Here is a 15,458-nt window from a genome sequence, read left to right as displayed (position 1 = left end):
CCCCTTCCCTTCCGCACGCCCCGCGTCCCCACGCCCCGCCGCGACCAGCCCCCGGCGCCCGCGCCCACTCTGCCGGACTGGGTCCTGGCGCTCCTGCGCACGCCCCCGCGGACACCCCGCGCTGTGCCCCCACCGCCCGCCTTCTGCGGCTGGCCCTCAGGTCCCCCGCCGCCGCCGCCGCCGCCTGAGTTTGCCCAGCGCACCCCGACGCCTCCCCTAGAGTACTTGGCCCCGCTGCCCAGGCGCCCCGCTGCCCACTCCTTCCCCGATTGACACGTGCGTCCAGCCTTGGGGTGGTGGGGGTCTTCCAGGGGGAGGGGGACGGGCCTTCGGGGCCGCATCTGCTCCCCCGAGGGTTCCGGACGGCCTCTGACCCTGACCCCCCTCCCAGGCCGGGAAGCAGGTGGAGGAGACAGCGGTGGCGGCAGCGGTGGCCCCGAGGGGCCGCGTGGTGACCATGGCCGAGCCGGGCGCAGCCTCCCCGCCCCCTCCCGCTCGGTTCCCCAAGGTGGTCGACCCGGGCTGGGATGGCCCGACGCCGCCCTACCAGCCGCTCATGCCCCAGACGGCGGCGCCGCATCCCGGCTTCACCGAGTACTTCAGCATGCACACGGCCGGGGGCCCTACACCCCCGGTCTGAGCATCCCTGCCCGTCCCCCGTCCCGGCGCACCAGGCCCCGGAATCCCACTCTGTCCCGGCCCCAGGGCTCGGCCGTGCCAGGCACCCCCGCCCTCCAGCCCCCGTGCCCAGGTGGGGTGCGCTGCGTCCGGCCCCCTTCCCTCAGTGCCAAACGGTCCCGCGGGAGCCGCTCTCCCCGTCCCCTCCCTCAGCCCCTGCCCCGAACGGCGCCGGAATCTGGGCTCCCGCTGTTCCGCGATCTCCGCCCCCCTGATCCCCTCCGAGACCTCTGACCCTGCTGGACTCCGGAGCACCCGTGACGCCCGCCGGGACCCTGCCTGTGACTCTCCAGGACTCCGCGACCCTCGCGCTACTGTTCCCGGGACGGATATTGGGAAGGTGGTCTTGACTGTGAACCCCTCCCTCGAATCAGTGACCTCGGACCCGCGCTCTGTCCGACCCTATCTGCACCCCAGGGGCCTTCCCTCGAGTCCCTGGCAGAAAGACGTTTTCTCTTCTTGCCAAAATAAAGAAGATTCGTTGAGGTTTTATCTATAACATGCCTTTTTTTTTTTTTTTTTTTTTTTTTTTGAAGCAGGGTCCCCCTGTACCCCCAGCTGTCCTGGAACTCACTATGTAGACCAGGCTGGCCTTGAACTCACAGAGATCCGCCTGCCTCTGCCTCCCAAGTGCTGGGACTACAGGCGTGCGCCACCGCGCCCGGCTCTTTTTTTAAGCGAGAACCGTTCGCGGCCTCAGCGTGTCCATCCGTGAAATGGCATTTTGGGGTCTGGAGGCAAAAGCCTGCACAACCTGATGTTTGTGCTGACCCAGGATCTGGACCACTAAACAGAGCTATTGCCCCGCTCCTTTATTTTTGCCTTCCCTTTCCCTATCAGAGACAGAGTTGCCCTCCAGTGGTACACGCTTGGCTCAACCACCGACTGCCACAGGCTTTACCTAGACCTCGGGTTACGGTGTTCGTACTGCGCATGCGCGATTCTCTGCGCAGGCTTAGCCGTCCCCTGCGGCGCATGCGGCTGGGAACCGATGGGCGGGGACAGTTTCCGGAAGTCTTCCTCCGAGAAGGGGTGGGGTTGGGCGCTCCGCAGTCGTCCCAGGGCTGCTCTGACCCGGCGCTCCGCCCTCTCTCGCCTCCTCTCTGTCCGCCCTCCTTCGGAGGTTGCGCGGCCCCTCCTTCCCCCTCCCAGCGGGTTCCCCCCTCCCAGCCAGCCCCCCACCACCCCGGGCCGCTCTGGCCCGGGAGTCCCTTAGTCTCTCTGATCTGGCCCATCCGGCTTGGGAAGGAGGCTCGGAAAGGGGTTGGGATCCGTGCCCTAGACCCCGAAGACCGGCTCCGCCCCCGCTACCCTCTCGCGCCCCGCCCCCGGCTGGAGGGGTCGCCCCGGGAGTATCCGGGCCTGGCTGGCCGGCCCGCACCCTCTATGGCGGGTCCTCCGCCCTGGGGACTCATCCGTGTATAAGGTCTGTTTCGGCCTGCGGCGGCCCGACTCGAATTGCTGGACACCGTCTATGGGTCTGCCCCCCTATGGGGACCCGCGTCTATAGGGGACCCCCACGGTCCCTAGGGGTCGGTCCCATCCTTACGTCCAGGGCCTTCCCCGGGTCTTCAGGGCCGGACCCTCTGCTTGCAGAACCCATCCCCGGCCGCCGGCTCCTCGGCCGGGACTGCGCTGCTGGCACCTCCCGGGTCCACCAGGCCATGCTGCACCTATAGAGGTCGCATTTGCAGGGCCCCACTCCGGGTCTTCCCGGCCGTTTCCGTCTGGTAGGGTCAGTGCGAGAGGCTGCGATGGCCTCGGGCCAGCCTCTGGCCGCGGCCCTGGCACTGGCCTTGGCGGGGCTGGGGCTGCTGTCCCTCAGCGTCCTGGCGGGGGACTGCAAGGGGCAGCGGCAGGTACTGCGGGAGGCGCCAGGCTTCGTGACGGACGGTGCGGGCAACTACAGCGTCAATGGCAACTGCGAGTGGCTTATCGAGGGTGAGTGGGGCCGTGTGGGTCACTCACTCGTTCGCCAGTTCATTCATTTATGCATTCATGCACTCAGCACTTTCCCAGAGCCCTGTTCCAGGCCAGGATTTCGGCTCTAAAGTATTGCACACCCAGGGTTGCGACCAGCCTGGGCACTGCCCTGGGAGGGCAGGAAGTCTGATGGGAGAGATGACAGATTGACAGTTACAAACTACAAGTATCAGCAAGGGGTATTCTGAGTAACTGTTGAAGGACTTGGGCTCTGAGTCCAACCACCTGGCTTAGAACCTAGGCGGGGCTGCCTGTGAGTTTTGTGACCCCTGGCCGGTGAATTTCCTTCTCTAAGACTCAATTTCCCTTAGGGAGATAAGAGTACTACTTACCTCCTATTTGAAATGAAAGGAGACCAGATATTGAACATGCCTGATGTGTAGTACATAGTAAATGTTCACTAAATGCCATTAGGGTTATTACTGTTGTGTTTAAAGTGCTTCAATAAAAGCATCTTTTCAGTCATTCATGTGCCAGAAATTATATATGCCACCATGCATAGCAGAAGACCAAGGATCACCTTTCCCAGAAACCCCTGGGAATCTAGTGGGGGAGACAAACACATTAACAGTGACAGCCCAGAGTGCTCCCTGGGGAGAACCCAGAGGAAGTACTTGAGGGGGACTGAGCAGAACAGGGAAACTTTCTGGAAGGGATGTCAGTGTTGAGACCTAAGGCACCGATGCAAGGAAGCCAGGAAGTGGGAGGAAGAACATTCCAGAAAGAGGGACTAGCCTGTGCAAAAGCCCCAGCCCTGGCTATGGGCTTCAAGGGAGTGAAGAAGCCCAGAGAAGACATATGACGTGGCTCCGGGGTCTGAGGGTCCTGAGTGGAAGGGAGCAGGAGTGTGGGATGCTTTTGAGCTAGTGGAAGTATCCTGTACTAAAACAGGATAGAAGAAGCCAGGAGTGGTGGCAGAGGCAGGATTGTAGGTTTGAGGCCAGCCTGGGCTACAGATTGAGACTGTCTTTTAAAAATATTTGTTTAGCCAGACGTGGTGGCACACGCCTTTAATCCCAGCACTGGGGAGGCAGAGACAGGAGGATCTCTGTGAGCTCAAGGCCAGCCTGGTCTACATAGTGAGTTCCAGGACAGCGGGCATAGTGGCACAGGCCTTTAATCCTAGCTCTTGGGAAGCAGAGGCAGGTGAATCTCTGTGATTTTGAAACCAACTTGGTTTACATAGGGAGTTCTAGGCCAGCTGGGGCTACAGGGAGACCCTGTCTCAAAAAGACCAAAAAAAAAAAACCAAAATAATAATAATAATAATAATAACTCAAGAGGCAGAAGCAAGGATTGCTCTGAGTTCAAGGTCAGCCTGGGCTATAGTGTGATACTCTGTCACAAAAAATAATTAAAAAATGTTTTATTTATTACATTTATTTTATGTGTATTGCCTGCATGTATGTGAGTGCACCCGTGTCGTGCAGTGCTGCGGAGGTCAGAAGAGGCCTTTGGATTCCCCTGGAACTGGAGTTAAGGACTGTTCATAGCCACCGTGTGGGTGCTAGGAATTGAACCCAGGTCCTTTGCAAGAATAGTCAGTGCTCTTGACCGCTGAGCCATCTCTCCAGCCCCTTTATTTGATTATATTTTAACTGTGTGTGTGTGTGTGAGAGAGAGAGAGAGAGAGAGAGAGAGAGAGAGAGAGAGAGAGAGAGAACAGTGCTGGAGTTACAGGTTGCTATGAGCCACCTGATGTGGATGCTGAGAATCAAACTAAGGTCCTCTGGAAGAGCAGTATGCTATGCCCTCTTAACCACTGAGCCATCTCACCAGCCTTCTGTCTTTATTGTTTTTAATTTATTTTTATTTTGTGTTTTGCTTGCATGTATGTAAGCATACCTGTGCATGCAGTGCCCATGGAGGCCAGAAGAGGGCTTTGGATTCCCTGAAACTGGAGCTCCAGAAGGTTGTTAGCTGCCATGTGGGTGCTAGGAACTGAGCTTGGGTCCTTTGGAAGAGCAATAAAGTGCTCTTAACCACTGAGCTCTCTAGTCTACTGTCTTTTTTTATTTTAAAGGCAGAACTTAATGTATCCCAGGTGGCCTTGAACTAGATATGTAGCTGAGGCTGGCCTTGAACTCCTGATCTTCCTTCCTCCATCTCTCATATGCTGGAATTACAGGCGTGAGCCACCATGCTTGGTTTACATGGTTCTCTAGTTCAAACCCAGGGCTTCATGCATGCCGAGCAAGCACTCCACCAACTGAGTTACAAGCCTAGCCTGAGACCCTGTCATTGGTTCCTCTTCCTCCTCTGCTTCTGTGTGTGTCTGTGTGGGAGTGCAAATCCCCATGCATCACAGCACACTTATAGAGGTCAGAGGCCAACCTCAGGTATCTGTCCTTGCGTTCCACTTTGTGTGAGGCAGGATCTCTTGTTCAGGGGCCCACGAATTTCTGGGGATTCCCATTTCTAGCCCCCGTCTCACTGTGGATGTGCTACGGTTGCAGCTACAGGTTGCATGCAGACTCTGGAGAATCTGAACTCTGGTCCTCATGCTTATGTACTGTATCTTGTGAGCCATCTCCCCAGCCCTGTGGATATATATATATATTTTTTTGACAGTATCTCACTGAGTTAGGTGGATCTCAAACTTGTGCCAGTCCTGTCTCAGCCTCCCTGGTGCTGGCGATGGAGATGCTGTATTTAAAAAATTAAAATTAAGCTAGGCGTGGTGGCGCACGCCTGTAGTCCCAGCATTTGGGAGGCAGAGGCAGGTGGATCTCTGTGAGTTCAAGGCCATCCTGGTCTACAATAGTGAGTTCCAGGACAGCCAGAGCTACAGGGAGACGCTGTCTCAAAAAGACAAAAAAAGAAAAAGAAAAAAAAAGACAAGCAGATACTAGTGAACTAGAGTCAGTGGGGTTGGGAGGTACCAGGGGATACAGGATTTTTAGAATTATGGGCCATAGGGAAAGAGAAAAGAGGTCCAGGACAGTGGCTGGAAAAGTCTAAGGAGGCTTCATGAGCATTGGATGTGGAAGGTGGCCTCCAGGGACAGGTAGGAGGCCATCCCACCCACAAAAGTCAGAGAGTCGATAGGTTCTCCATCATGCAAAGCCTGTTGTTAGAGACTATAGAACTTGCTCTTTATCTGAGGTCCTTGGGAGCCACAGAAAGTTTTTGAGCAGAGGAAGGGCAGGATATGATTTTTGTTTTAGAAAAGCTCTGGTTGCTTTCTTGGGTAAGGATGAAGACATGGTTTAAACCCTGTCCCGGGAGGCCTGTCTGGCTTTAGGATAAGATCACTATGGGAAATGGGCGGGTGGGGTGGCTAGGGGGTCTGGGGGAGTATGAATCATTCTCTGGTCTTTTTTTGATTTTTTAATGTTTATATGTGTGAATGTTAGGCCTACATGTATGCAAGCATACCCATGTTATGCAGTGCCTGTGGAGGTCAGAAGAGGGCATCGGATTCCCTGGAACTGGAGTTATAGATGGTTGTTAGCTGCTGTGTAGGTGCTGGGAGTTGAACCTGGATCCACTGCAAGAGCAGCCAGTGCTCTTAACTGCTGAACCATCTCTCCAGCTCCATATTCTCTAGTCTTGAAGAGTCCCAGCTTGGGACTAGTTGAGCGTGGAGGGCTGGGACATGACGTTCACCCCCTAATATGCTCAATGAGACAGTGTTCAGGGCTGAGGCAGGGGGAGGTATATTGGCTGCTGGGAGGCTAGGGGATGGGGGCAGGATTCCGCTGGAAGGCCCAGAGGATGAGCCACTGAAGCAGTGTTCTGAAACACACATAGGAGTTAATTGGGATATAAAGGGAACCAGCCTCTGTGAAGGCGTGAGGGAGGTTGGTTTAGGACCCACATCTAGGTTTGTCTAGTCTGTCTGCACAGTGGACTGACTGGGACATGAGAGGTAGCCAGAAGCTGGGCCTGGAATGTCACTTTGGTAGTTTGGCCCTTTCCCTTGGGGGTGCTGGGGAGCTACTGAATGGTTTAGAGAGTAGGGCAGGCCAGGAGGATTGGGGGTGACAGACTGGAGGCTTGGTATGCTGGTCTCAAAGGAGACATTCGAGTTTTGAACTGGGGTGGAGGCTAAGGGGGTCAAGAGGCATGAACCCTGCAGGGACATGTTTGTGGATTTTTCCCAATGAGATGAGAACCAACTGACTGAATGTGGGCTGCAGGAGGTATCTGGGAGCTCTGTAGACCTCCCTTGATCCCATCCTTTCCAATACCTCTAAGAACCAACAAATTAGCAAGGCGTGTTGGTACAAGCTTATAATCCCAGCAGTCAGGAGGCTGACACAGGGGAGTCTGAAGTTAGAGGTTAACCTGAGCTATATAGCAGACCCTGGCTCAAAATAAACCAGAAGTCTAAGTGGGTTGGTTGCTTTTGCTATTTTGTGTGGTCCAAGCTAGCTTTGAACTCATGATTCTCCTGCCTCAGCCTCCCTAGTGCCAAGATTATAGGAGTGTGCCAAATGCCTGGCTGACTTTTATTCCATGGTCATTTAAAAAAGATTATTTATTTTTATTTTATGTGTACAAGTGTATGGCCTGCATGTATGTGGGTGCACCCATGTTGTGCAATGCCACGGAGTTCAGAAGAGTTAAGGATGGTTCATAGCCGCCATGTGGGTGCTGGGAATCGAACCCGGGTCCTCTGCAAGAGCAGTCAGTGCTCTTAACCGCTGAGCCATCTCTCCAGCCCTTCCATGGTCATATTTTATCTGGTGCTAGACCTCCCAACATCTTCAAGAGCAAGGGTGTCCTGCTTCTGACCAGGGCAGGTAGTTTGGGATCAGAAGTGTGGGATGGAAACTGGAGACCTGAGCTTCAGGAGGAAGGCAGGTGGTGAACCAGCCTCCAAATGCTCTTGAGAGAGATGCTCTTGTTCTGAGTCTAGGAATGGAGCTGTGTGTTTGGTGGAGGCTGATGAGATCTGGGAGGTCTGGATTCTTGGTTCTGTTGAATAGTTGTTTTTTTTTTTTTGGTCTTTTTGAGACAGGGTCTCCCTGTAGCTCCGGCTGTCCTGGAACTCACTATGTAGACCAGGCTGGCCTTGAACTCACAGAGCTCCGCCTGCTTCTGCCTCCCGAGTGCTGGGATTAAAAGCATGCACCACCACGCCCGGCTTGAATGGTTCTTCTACAGTCGCCAGACCACAGGTGGGAATCTGTATGTGGTAACCTGGGGCTCTAGTTAGAGCCTGAGAGAGACTGGCCATCTTGCCTTTCTTGGTTTTGTTTTGGCTTTTTGATGTTTTGGGACAGAATCTCACGTAGCCCACACTGGCCTAGAACATTCTACATAGCCAACGATGACCTGAAACTCCTGACTCTTCTGCCTCTACCTCCCAAGTGCTGGGATTACAGTGTGGTGCCTACTGTCCATCTCTTTATTCTTTTCTGCATCCTTTTAGTCATCCAGCAATTACTGAGCAAGATCACTAGTTAGGAGATAGGGGACACGAGGAAAGAGAAGGGACCTGGAATACGTGAGATTTTTGTCTCTGAAAAGAGGAATGGAATCTGGGCCTTACACATGCTAGCCAAGTGCTCTACCACTGAGCTGTATCCCTAACCCTGGCCAAAAATCTTGGTTCCAACCCAGTACCATTCAAAAACTGAGCCAGAGAGTGTAGATGACTTGTCCAAGGTCACACAGCTAGTAGCTTTTCATGGGCAAAGCCTAGATTTGAGGCCTGGCAGTCTAGCTCTAGTCTGTGCCTGTAGAAGTGAACAGAGGCGGGAGGGTCTGGGCTGGCCTAAGATTAGTGCTTTGTTCTTGAGGAGGGAACAGGACTCTTCTCTTGAAGTGGGAGCTGTGTATAGTGTGGCATACCCAGCTAGGGCTGGGCTTGTTTTGGGAACACTGTGGCTCTCTGACTGCTGAGAAGGGGTTTGTGAATTTCCATATCGGATTCACGGTGGATGTTCAGCTCCATAGCAGAGCTGACACTGTGATTCCTTTTCTGGGCTCTTGTCCCTCTAGCTGTCTCAGCTCTGTGACACCAGGAGCTCCTTGGAACCCCCACATCCCCCAGAGCCGGGTGTGGTGGTGTCTGTGGGTAAGGCTGCGTGGATGCTCTGGGAGGAGGTTCATGCTAGAACCTGGCCTTCTGTGCTTACTTTCCAGCCCCAAGCCCCCAGCACCGAATCCTGCTGGACTTCCTGTTCCTGGACACAGAGTGCACTTATGACTACCTGTTCGTATATGATGGCGACTCTCCCCGAAGCCCACTACTTGCCAGTCTGAGTGGGAGCACCCGGCCCCCACCCATTGAGGCTTCCTCAGGCAAGGTTGGTGGTGACGGGCTCTGGTACCATGGAAAGAGTGTGAGGGAGAGGGACAGACATAGGAAGAAATGAAAAAGATCAGAGGGACAGAAAAAGCCACTCAGAAGACACCAGGGAAGACACAGAGGAAAGCGGAAGGTGCACACCTGTAGTCCCAGCACTCGGGGTGGGGGCGTGGAGGGGTGGCGGTGGGGTATGGGGGACGGGACACGACAAGACCCGAGGCAGGAGGGTTGCTGACGGTTTCAGAGTAGCCTGGGCCACATAGTGAAATTCTGTCTCAAACAGTAACAACAACCACAACAATCAAGACAGTCTTACATACAAAAGGAACAGAAAGGCAGTGGGGACCTGGGGATGTGGCTTAGTTGGTAGAGTGTTTGCTTAGCATGCACAAAGAGCTGGGTTTGATTCCCAGCACCATGTAAAACAAATGTAGGGGCTGGAGAGATGGTTCAACAGTTAAGAGCATTGGCTGTTCTTGCAGAAGACCCAGGTTTGATTCCTAGCACCCACATGGCGGCTAACAACCATCTGTAACTGCAGTTCCAGGGGATCCAAAGCCCTCTCCTGTCCTCCTTGGGCACTGCATGACACGGTACACATGCAAGCAATACACTCATACACGTAAAAAAATAGTAAATAAAATATATTTTTTTAAAACCCAGTGTGGTGGTACACACTTGTAATTCCAATTGGAATTACTACTTGGGAGGTGAAGGCAGGAGAATCGGAAGTTTGTCATTCTCAAGGACTGAGGAGCAGCCTAGGCTATGCGAGATTCTGTCTGAAAAATATATGAACCACAACAATAAAGGAGACCAAGAAAGGCAAAGGGCCCCTCGGGGATGGGCCCCTGCCCAGGTGCACCCTGCCCACTGTGTCCAGGTCTCTTGTGCCTGCAGATGCTGCTTCACCTCTTCAGTGATGCCAACTACAACCTGCTGGGCTTCAACGCCTCCTTCCGCTTCTCCCTGTGTTCTGGGGGCTGCCAGAGCCACGGACAGTGCAAGCCACCAGGAGTGTGTGTCTGTGAGCCGGGCTGGGGAGGCCCAGATTGCAGCCTGCAGGAGTGTTCGGCTTACTGTGGCAGCCATGGCACCTGTGCCTCGGTGAGCTGTCCCCCACTGAGTCCTCCTGAGACCCTGATCTGTGACCATATCTGTCACTTTTGACTTTGAGATAGGACCTTGTTCCTTCCTGACACCCCCTCTCCCCCTCTCCTTCCAGGTCTCACTCTGACCTGTGACTTCAGCCACACCCCACCCCTACCTGCAGCTCTCCCTTCCTGACCTCCCCTTTGGCTCTGCCCTCATCTGTATCCCACCCTTACGTGGGAGCACTGCCTGTTTTCCTCCTGATGGGCTCAGCCATTTTGTGTGGCCTTGTGTCCCCTGCCATGACTTTCTAGGCTAGCCTAGAACCCACTCATTAGCCTAGGCTAGCATCAAACTTGAGATCCTCCTGCCTTAGCTTCCTGAGTTCTGGGGCTACATGCATATGTCACCATGCCTGGGTCCCTGCTGTGACTTCTGTCTTTTCATCCCTGACCAAGGGATGGTCAAGGGATGGACTCTGGCCAAGCCATGCCCCTCCAACCTTGACCTCCCATATCTGACTGTTAGTGTATCTCACTAACGTGCTTTCATCTGTCTGTCCTTGCCTTTTCCATGGGTCTTGTCCTTTGTGTTCTGTCTGCTCTGCTCCGCCTCTGGCTGTGCCTCTGTGTCCTGTGTTTCTCTCCCTCTGTCTCCTTTCTGGCTGTCTCCTTTAACGTTCTCTCCTTTTTGGTCTTCATCTGCTACCCTGTCTGTTTCGGTTCTATTTCTCTCTGTGTCCCCTGACCCATATATCTTGTCTCTTTCTCTCCTTGCCTTTTTGTCCCCTTCTTCCCAGGCTCTGGGACCATGCCGCTGTGAGCCCGGTTTCTTGGGACATGCCTGTGACCTGCACTTGTGGGAGAACCAGGGTGCTGGCTGGTGGCACAATGTGAGTGCCGGGGACCCCGCCTTCTCTGCCCGTATTGGGGCGGCTGGTGCCTTCCTCTCCCCACCGGGGCTGCTGGCTGTTTTTGGAGGTGAGATGGGTGGGGTGTGGGAGGGTCTGGAGGGCTTTGGGCTGTGACCAAGGTTTGACAGTGCTCATCTCTTTACAGGCCAGGACCTTAACAAGGCCTTGGGTGACCTTGTCCTGTACAACTTCTCCACTAACACCTGGGAGTCCTGGGACCTGAGTCCTGCTCCGGTATGGACCCGTCCTCCACCCTGCCTGGGGTCTGTGCCCTCATGAGCCCCTGCCCTGCCAGGTCTCCTGAGTGACCCCTATCCCTTGCTCCCCCAGCCTCCACAGCCAGATCTAGAGACCTGCTTTTTCCCATATCTGTCTTCACTTGCACAAGTTTCCTTTTTTGCTCCTTTATTCCTCTTTCTAAATCCTATCATTCTCTCTCTCCCTCCGTCTTTCCCTACATCCCTCCTTCCCTCCCCTCCCTGTCCTTCCCACTTCCACCCTCCCTCCTCCTCTTCGTCCTTCTTTCTTTCCTACTCCCCCTCCCTCCTTTCTTTTCATTTCTTTGAGACAGGGTCTCACTTACTCTAGGCTAGCCTTGAACTTCTGATCCCCCCACCATGCTGGAATTGTAGATAAGCACCACCCCACCCGGTTTGCGGGTCTCCTTCAGTTTGCCTGTTTCTCTTTGACTTCTTGGTCTTTTGTTCTGTGTTGGTCTCCATTGCTCTGGGACTGTTTTTCACTCTGTCTCACTTCTAGTTTTGTCTTCCTGCTCCTCCTGCTCTCACTGTTTCTCTATGTCACCGTCTGTTTTTCTTATTCATATCTCATGTTTGTGTGTGCATGTATTCTCTCTCTCCCCCGTCGTTTCTCCACTGTTTCTCTATGTCACCGTCTGTTTTTCTTATTCATATCTCATGTTTGTGTGTGCATGTATTCTCTCTCCCCCCCCCCCTTTCTCTCCCCCCCCCCCTTTTTTTGAGGTAAGGACTCAGGCTCACCTGCAACTGACTCTGTAGCCCAGGCTGGCCTTGAATTCACAGCAGTCTTTTGTGCTTAGCCTCCCAAGTGTTGGGATTATAGGTATATGCCACCATGCCTGGCTTCTTGTTCTCTCTCTCTCTCTCTCTCTCCCTCTCTCCCTCTCTCTCTTTTGTTTGCTTGAAACAGGATCTCATGTAGCCCATTTAGTCTTGGATTCACTGTGTAGTCCAGGCTGGCCTTGAGCTTCTGATCCTCCTGCCTCTGAGTGCTGGTGTTATAGGTGTGCACCGTGACTGACAGTCTGCTTTTCTCTTTCTGCGTATCTTTTTGTCTTCAGTCTTTGCATCTCTCTGCTTTGACTCTCTCTGTGTGTCAGTATCTGTTGCTCTCTCCATCTCTGTCTCCTTGTCTTTTCTCCACAGGCTGCCCGTCACTCCCATGTGGCCGTGGCCTGGGCTGGCTTCCTGGTGCTGATGGGTGGCGAACTGGCCAATGGCTTGCTCACCAATGATGTGTGGGCCTTTAGCCCACTGGGCGGGGGCCACTGGGAGCTCCTAGCACCACCTGCCTCCAGCTCGTCTGGGCCCCCAGGCCTGGCAGGCCATGCAGCTACCCTGGTGGATGACATCTGGCTCTATGTGTCTGGTGGCCGCACTCAGCATGACCTCTTCTCCTCTGGCCTCTTCCGTTTTCGCCTGGACCGCACCAGCAGGGGCTACTGGGAACAGGTGATCCCAGCAGGTGGGCGGCCCCCTGCTGCCACTGGGCACTCATTGGTATTCCATGCCCCCTCCCGTACCCTCCTGGTCCACGGTGGACACCGGCCTTCCACTGCCCGGTGAGTGACCCGCCCCACATCCCTAACCTCTATCCCCCAGGGCCAGACCAGTCCCTATACTCTGGGAACCTTAGTCGTTAGAGGTCTTTGCTCACCAACAGATACCTGTAGTCCATTCCCTCACTTCTTCCTTTCTCATTCATTTGTTCTCTGGTCCCTTACTGATTCTCTTGACCAGTCATCTCCCCACACACTTCTACCCATTCATACATTCATCCAGCTCTTGTCAGATTATGCAAGGCACCAGATGTGGGTCAGACCTGGGTCCTGCTCATGGTGAATGTCTTAGTTAGGAGGGGACATAGACCTGGGCATGGTCAGTCTCAACCCTCAGTGGTGTCATAGCTCCTAAGAGACCAGAGGAGGGAAGGAAGCCCTTCCTTCGCTGAGCTCCTGCCTTGTCTTTTCCTGTAGGTTTTCTGTGCGAGTGAACTCCACTGAGCTCTTCCATGTGGATCGACGTGTGTGGACTACCCTGAAGGGCCGGGATGGCCTTCAGGGCCCACGGGAGAGAGCCTTCCACACAGCCAGTGTCCTGGGCAACTACATGGTGATTTACGGTGAGGAGACTCCTGATCCTGCTTGTCTGCCAGGGCCTGAGCCCACCCTGTGCTGAGGCTCCCAGCATGGGTGTGTCTCCCATCCCCCAGACTTGCCAGCTGTGCCCTTTTCCTCCTTCCCTAGGGGGCAATGTGCACACCCATTACCAAGAGGAAAAGTGCTATGAAGATGGCATCTTCTTCTACCACCTCGGCTGCCATCAGTGGGTGTCAGGGGCTGAACTTGCCCCACCAGGAACTCCAGAGGGTGAGTGGCTCCTCTGTTTTCTGGAGGGTTCTTGAGGGTGTCTGAATCATGGCAAGAGCCACCTCAGTCATTACCTTGGTGAGCTAGACATCCTGTTTTAGTGATCTCTGAAGGTAGGCCTGGGCTAGGATAGAGTGGGTGACCCAGGAGAAAGGTGTAGCAGTAACCAACCTAGGTATTATTTATTTATTTATTTTTAAAATATTTTATTTATTATTATGATTATGATTATGATTATGATTATTATTTTGGTCTTTGTGAGACAGGGTCCCCCTGTAGCTCCAGCTGTCCTGGAACTCAATATGTAGACCAGGCTGGCCTTGAACTCACAGAGATCCACCTGCCTGTGCCTCCCGAGTGCTGGGATTAAAGGTGTGCACCACAACGCCCGGCTTTATTATTTTTATTTTATGTGTATGAGTGTATTGTCTGCATGTATGTGAGTGCACCCGTGTCATGCAATGCTGCGGAGGTCAGAAGAGGGCTTTGGATTCCCCTGGAACTGGAGTTAAGGACGCTTCGTAGCCGCCGTGTGGGTGCTGGGAATCAAATCTGGGTCCTCTGCAAGAGCAGTCAGTGCTCTTAACTGCTGAGCCATCTCTCCAGCCCCCTAGGTACTGTTTTTAAAGTGTGTGTGTGTGTGTGTGTGTGTGTGTGTGTGTGTGTATCTTCATCTGTGTGCATGTGTGGAGACCAGAGAACAACCTCAAATGTCATCCTCAAGAAGCGGTCTACCTCTTGAGACAGTGGTTGTTAGCCACCTTATGGATGCTGGAAACCGAACCCTGGTCCTCTGCAAGAAGAGTCAGTACTCTTAACTGCTGAACATCTCTCCAGCTTGAGGACTCTTGATTGTGACAGAAACCCTGTTAGCTGGAGTAAGCACAAAGGAGGACTTCTTGATTCGTTTGGGTGAAAATGTCAGGCTGGGCTAGATCCAGGTGCTCACCTTAGCCAATTCTCTTCAGTTCTCAGCTGGATTCCCTTCTACCCCTAGCTGACTTGTCATTTATTTATTGCTTGCCATGATGTATATGTGTGTGTAAGTCAGGATAACTGATGGAGTTGGTTCTTTCCTTCCATTGTGTGGGTCTAGGGGATTGAACACAGTCTGTCAGGCTTGGTGGCAGGCTCCTTTACCTGCTGAGCCATCTTGCTGGCCCCTGGCTTGTCTTTTGTAGATGGTCACCAACAGCTCTTGTCTAGAGGGGGTGGGGATAGTGGTAGTGGTCTGTAACCCCAGCACTCAGGAGGCTGAAGCAAGAGAATCATGAGTTTGAGGCTAGCCTGGGCTACAGATTGAGAACCTGTCTCCAAAAATCCAGAAACCAAGCAAAACAAAATTAAAGTGCCCAGAGGGAGGAAACTCGCTATGGTTTCCTACCTTGAACTAGTTCCCAAGACTGGCAGACCTAAGCTAAGGCCCTACTTCTACCTAATAACTTTGCATACATCCCTTGGATTGAGTTTGGGAAAGGGTGATTTTCCCTAGGAATCAGGGCAGTCATCAGAGGTGAGGCTGGGCCTGGATAGACAAGAGCAGACATAAGCAGGTGAGATCTAGGCAGCCTTCTGGGGGCTCTCCCATTCTCTTAGCTCCACAAGGGCAGGATGATGGTTCTATGTATAGGGAAAGAAACCAAGACTCAGAGAGGTTGAGTCTCCTTCCTGCCCAAGACCACACAGCTTGTAGTCGATTTGAATCCACCTCTCTCTTGTCCAAAGATCATGCTACTTCTGAGATGATTTGAGCAAGTAATGGGGCTGCAAGAGAAGTGGAAGAATTAGTGCAGAGCCTGGCGGCTGGTAGGGTCTCCTTGGTGAGGACTGAAGCGGCAACCAGCAGGCTAGGCTGTTAGGAGGGTCAGGCGCCCCCTGGCAGGAGAGCCATGATGTTAGAG

The 15,458-nt window shown here is 53.7% G+C and overlaps 2 protein-coding genes across 3 annotated transcripts in view; both read left to right on the top strand.

The window, feature by feature from the left end:
* Window positions 1-1,174, top strand: part of Tmem145 (transmembrane protein 145) — a 12,020-nt gene extending 10,846 nt beyond the window's left edge. Inside the window, exon 15 of the mRNA XM_008846419.2 lies at window positions 392-1,174. Coding sequence (XP_008844641.1) covers window positions 392-640 — 249 coding nt within the window. The 3' untranslated portion in view covers window positions 641-1,174. The remainder of the gene's footprint in view (window positions 1-391) is intronic.
* Window positions 1,175-1,909: 735 nt separating this feature from the next.
* Window positions 1,910-15,458, top strand: part of Megf8 (multiple EGF like domains 8) — a 51,738-nt gene continuing 38,189 nt past the window's right edge. For both annotated transcript variants that reach the window (XM_029570077.1, XM_008846416.3), the window contains exons 1-8: window positions 1,910-2,619; window positions 8,758-8,921; window positions 9,824-10,030; window positions 10,815-10,995; window positions 11,074-11,162; window positions 12,335-12,750; window positions 13,165-13,310; window positions 13,435-13,557. In XM_029570077.1, coding sequence (XP_029425937.1) covers window positions 2,433-2,619; window positions 8,758-8,921; window positions 9,824-10,030; window positions 10,815-10,995; window positions 11,074-11,162; window positions 12,335-12,750; window positions 13,165-13,310; window positions 13,435-13,557 — 1,513 coding nt within the window. In that variant the 5' untranslated portion in view covers window positions 1,910-2,432. The remainder of the gene's footprint in view (window positions 2,620-8,757; window positions 8,922-9,823; window positions 10,031-10,814; window positions 10,996-11,073; window positions 11,163-12,334; window positions 12,751-13,164; window positions 13,311-13,434; window positions 13,558-15,458) is intronic.

This window comes from Nannospalax galili, unplaced genomic scaffold (assembly GCF_000622305.1).
Source record: "Nannospalax galili isolate Female #2095 unplaced genomic scaffold, S.galili_v1.0 scaffold1623, whole genome shotgun sequence".
NCBI lineage: Eukaryota > Metazoa > Chordata > Mammalia > Rodentia > Spalacidae > Nannospalax > Nannospalax galili.
The sequence above is the reverse complement of the archived record's forward strand: the minus strand, read 5'-3'. Positions and strand labels throughout refer to the sequence as shown.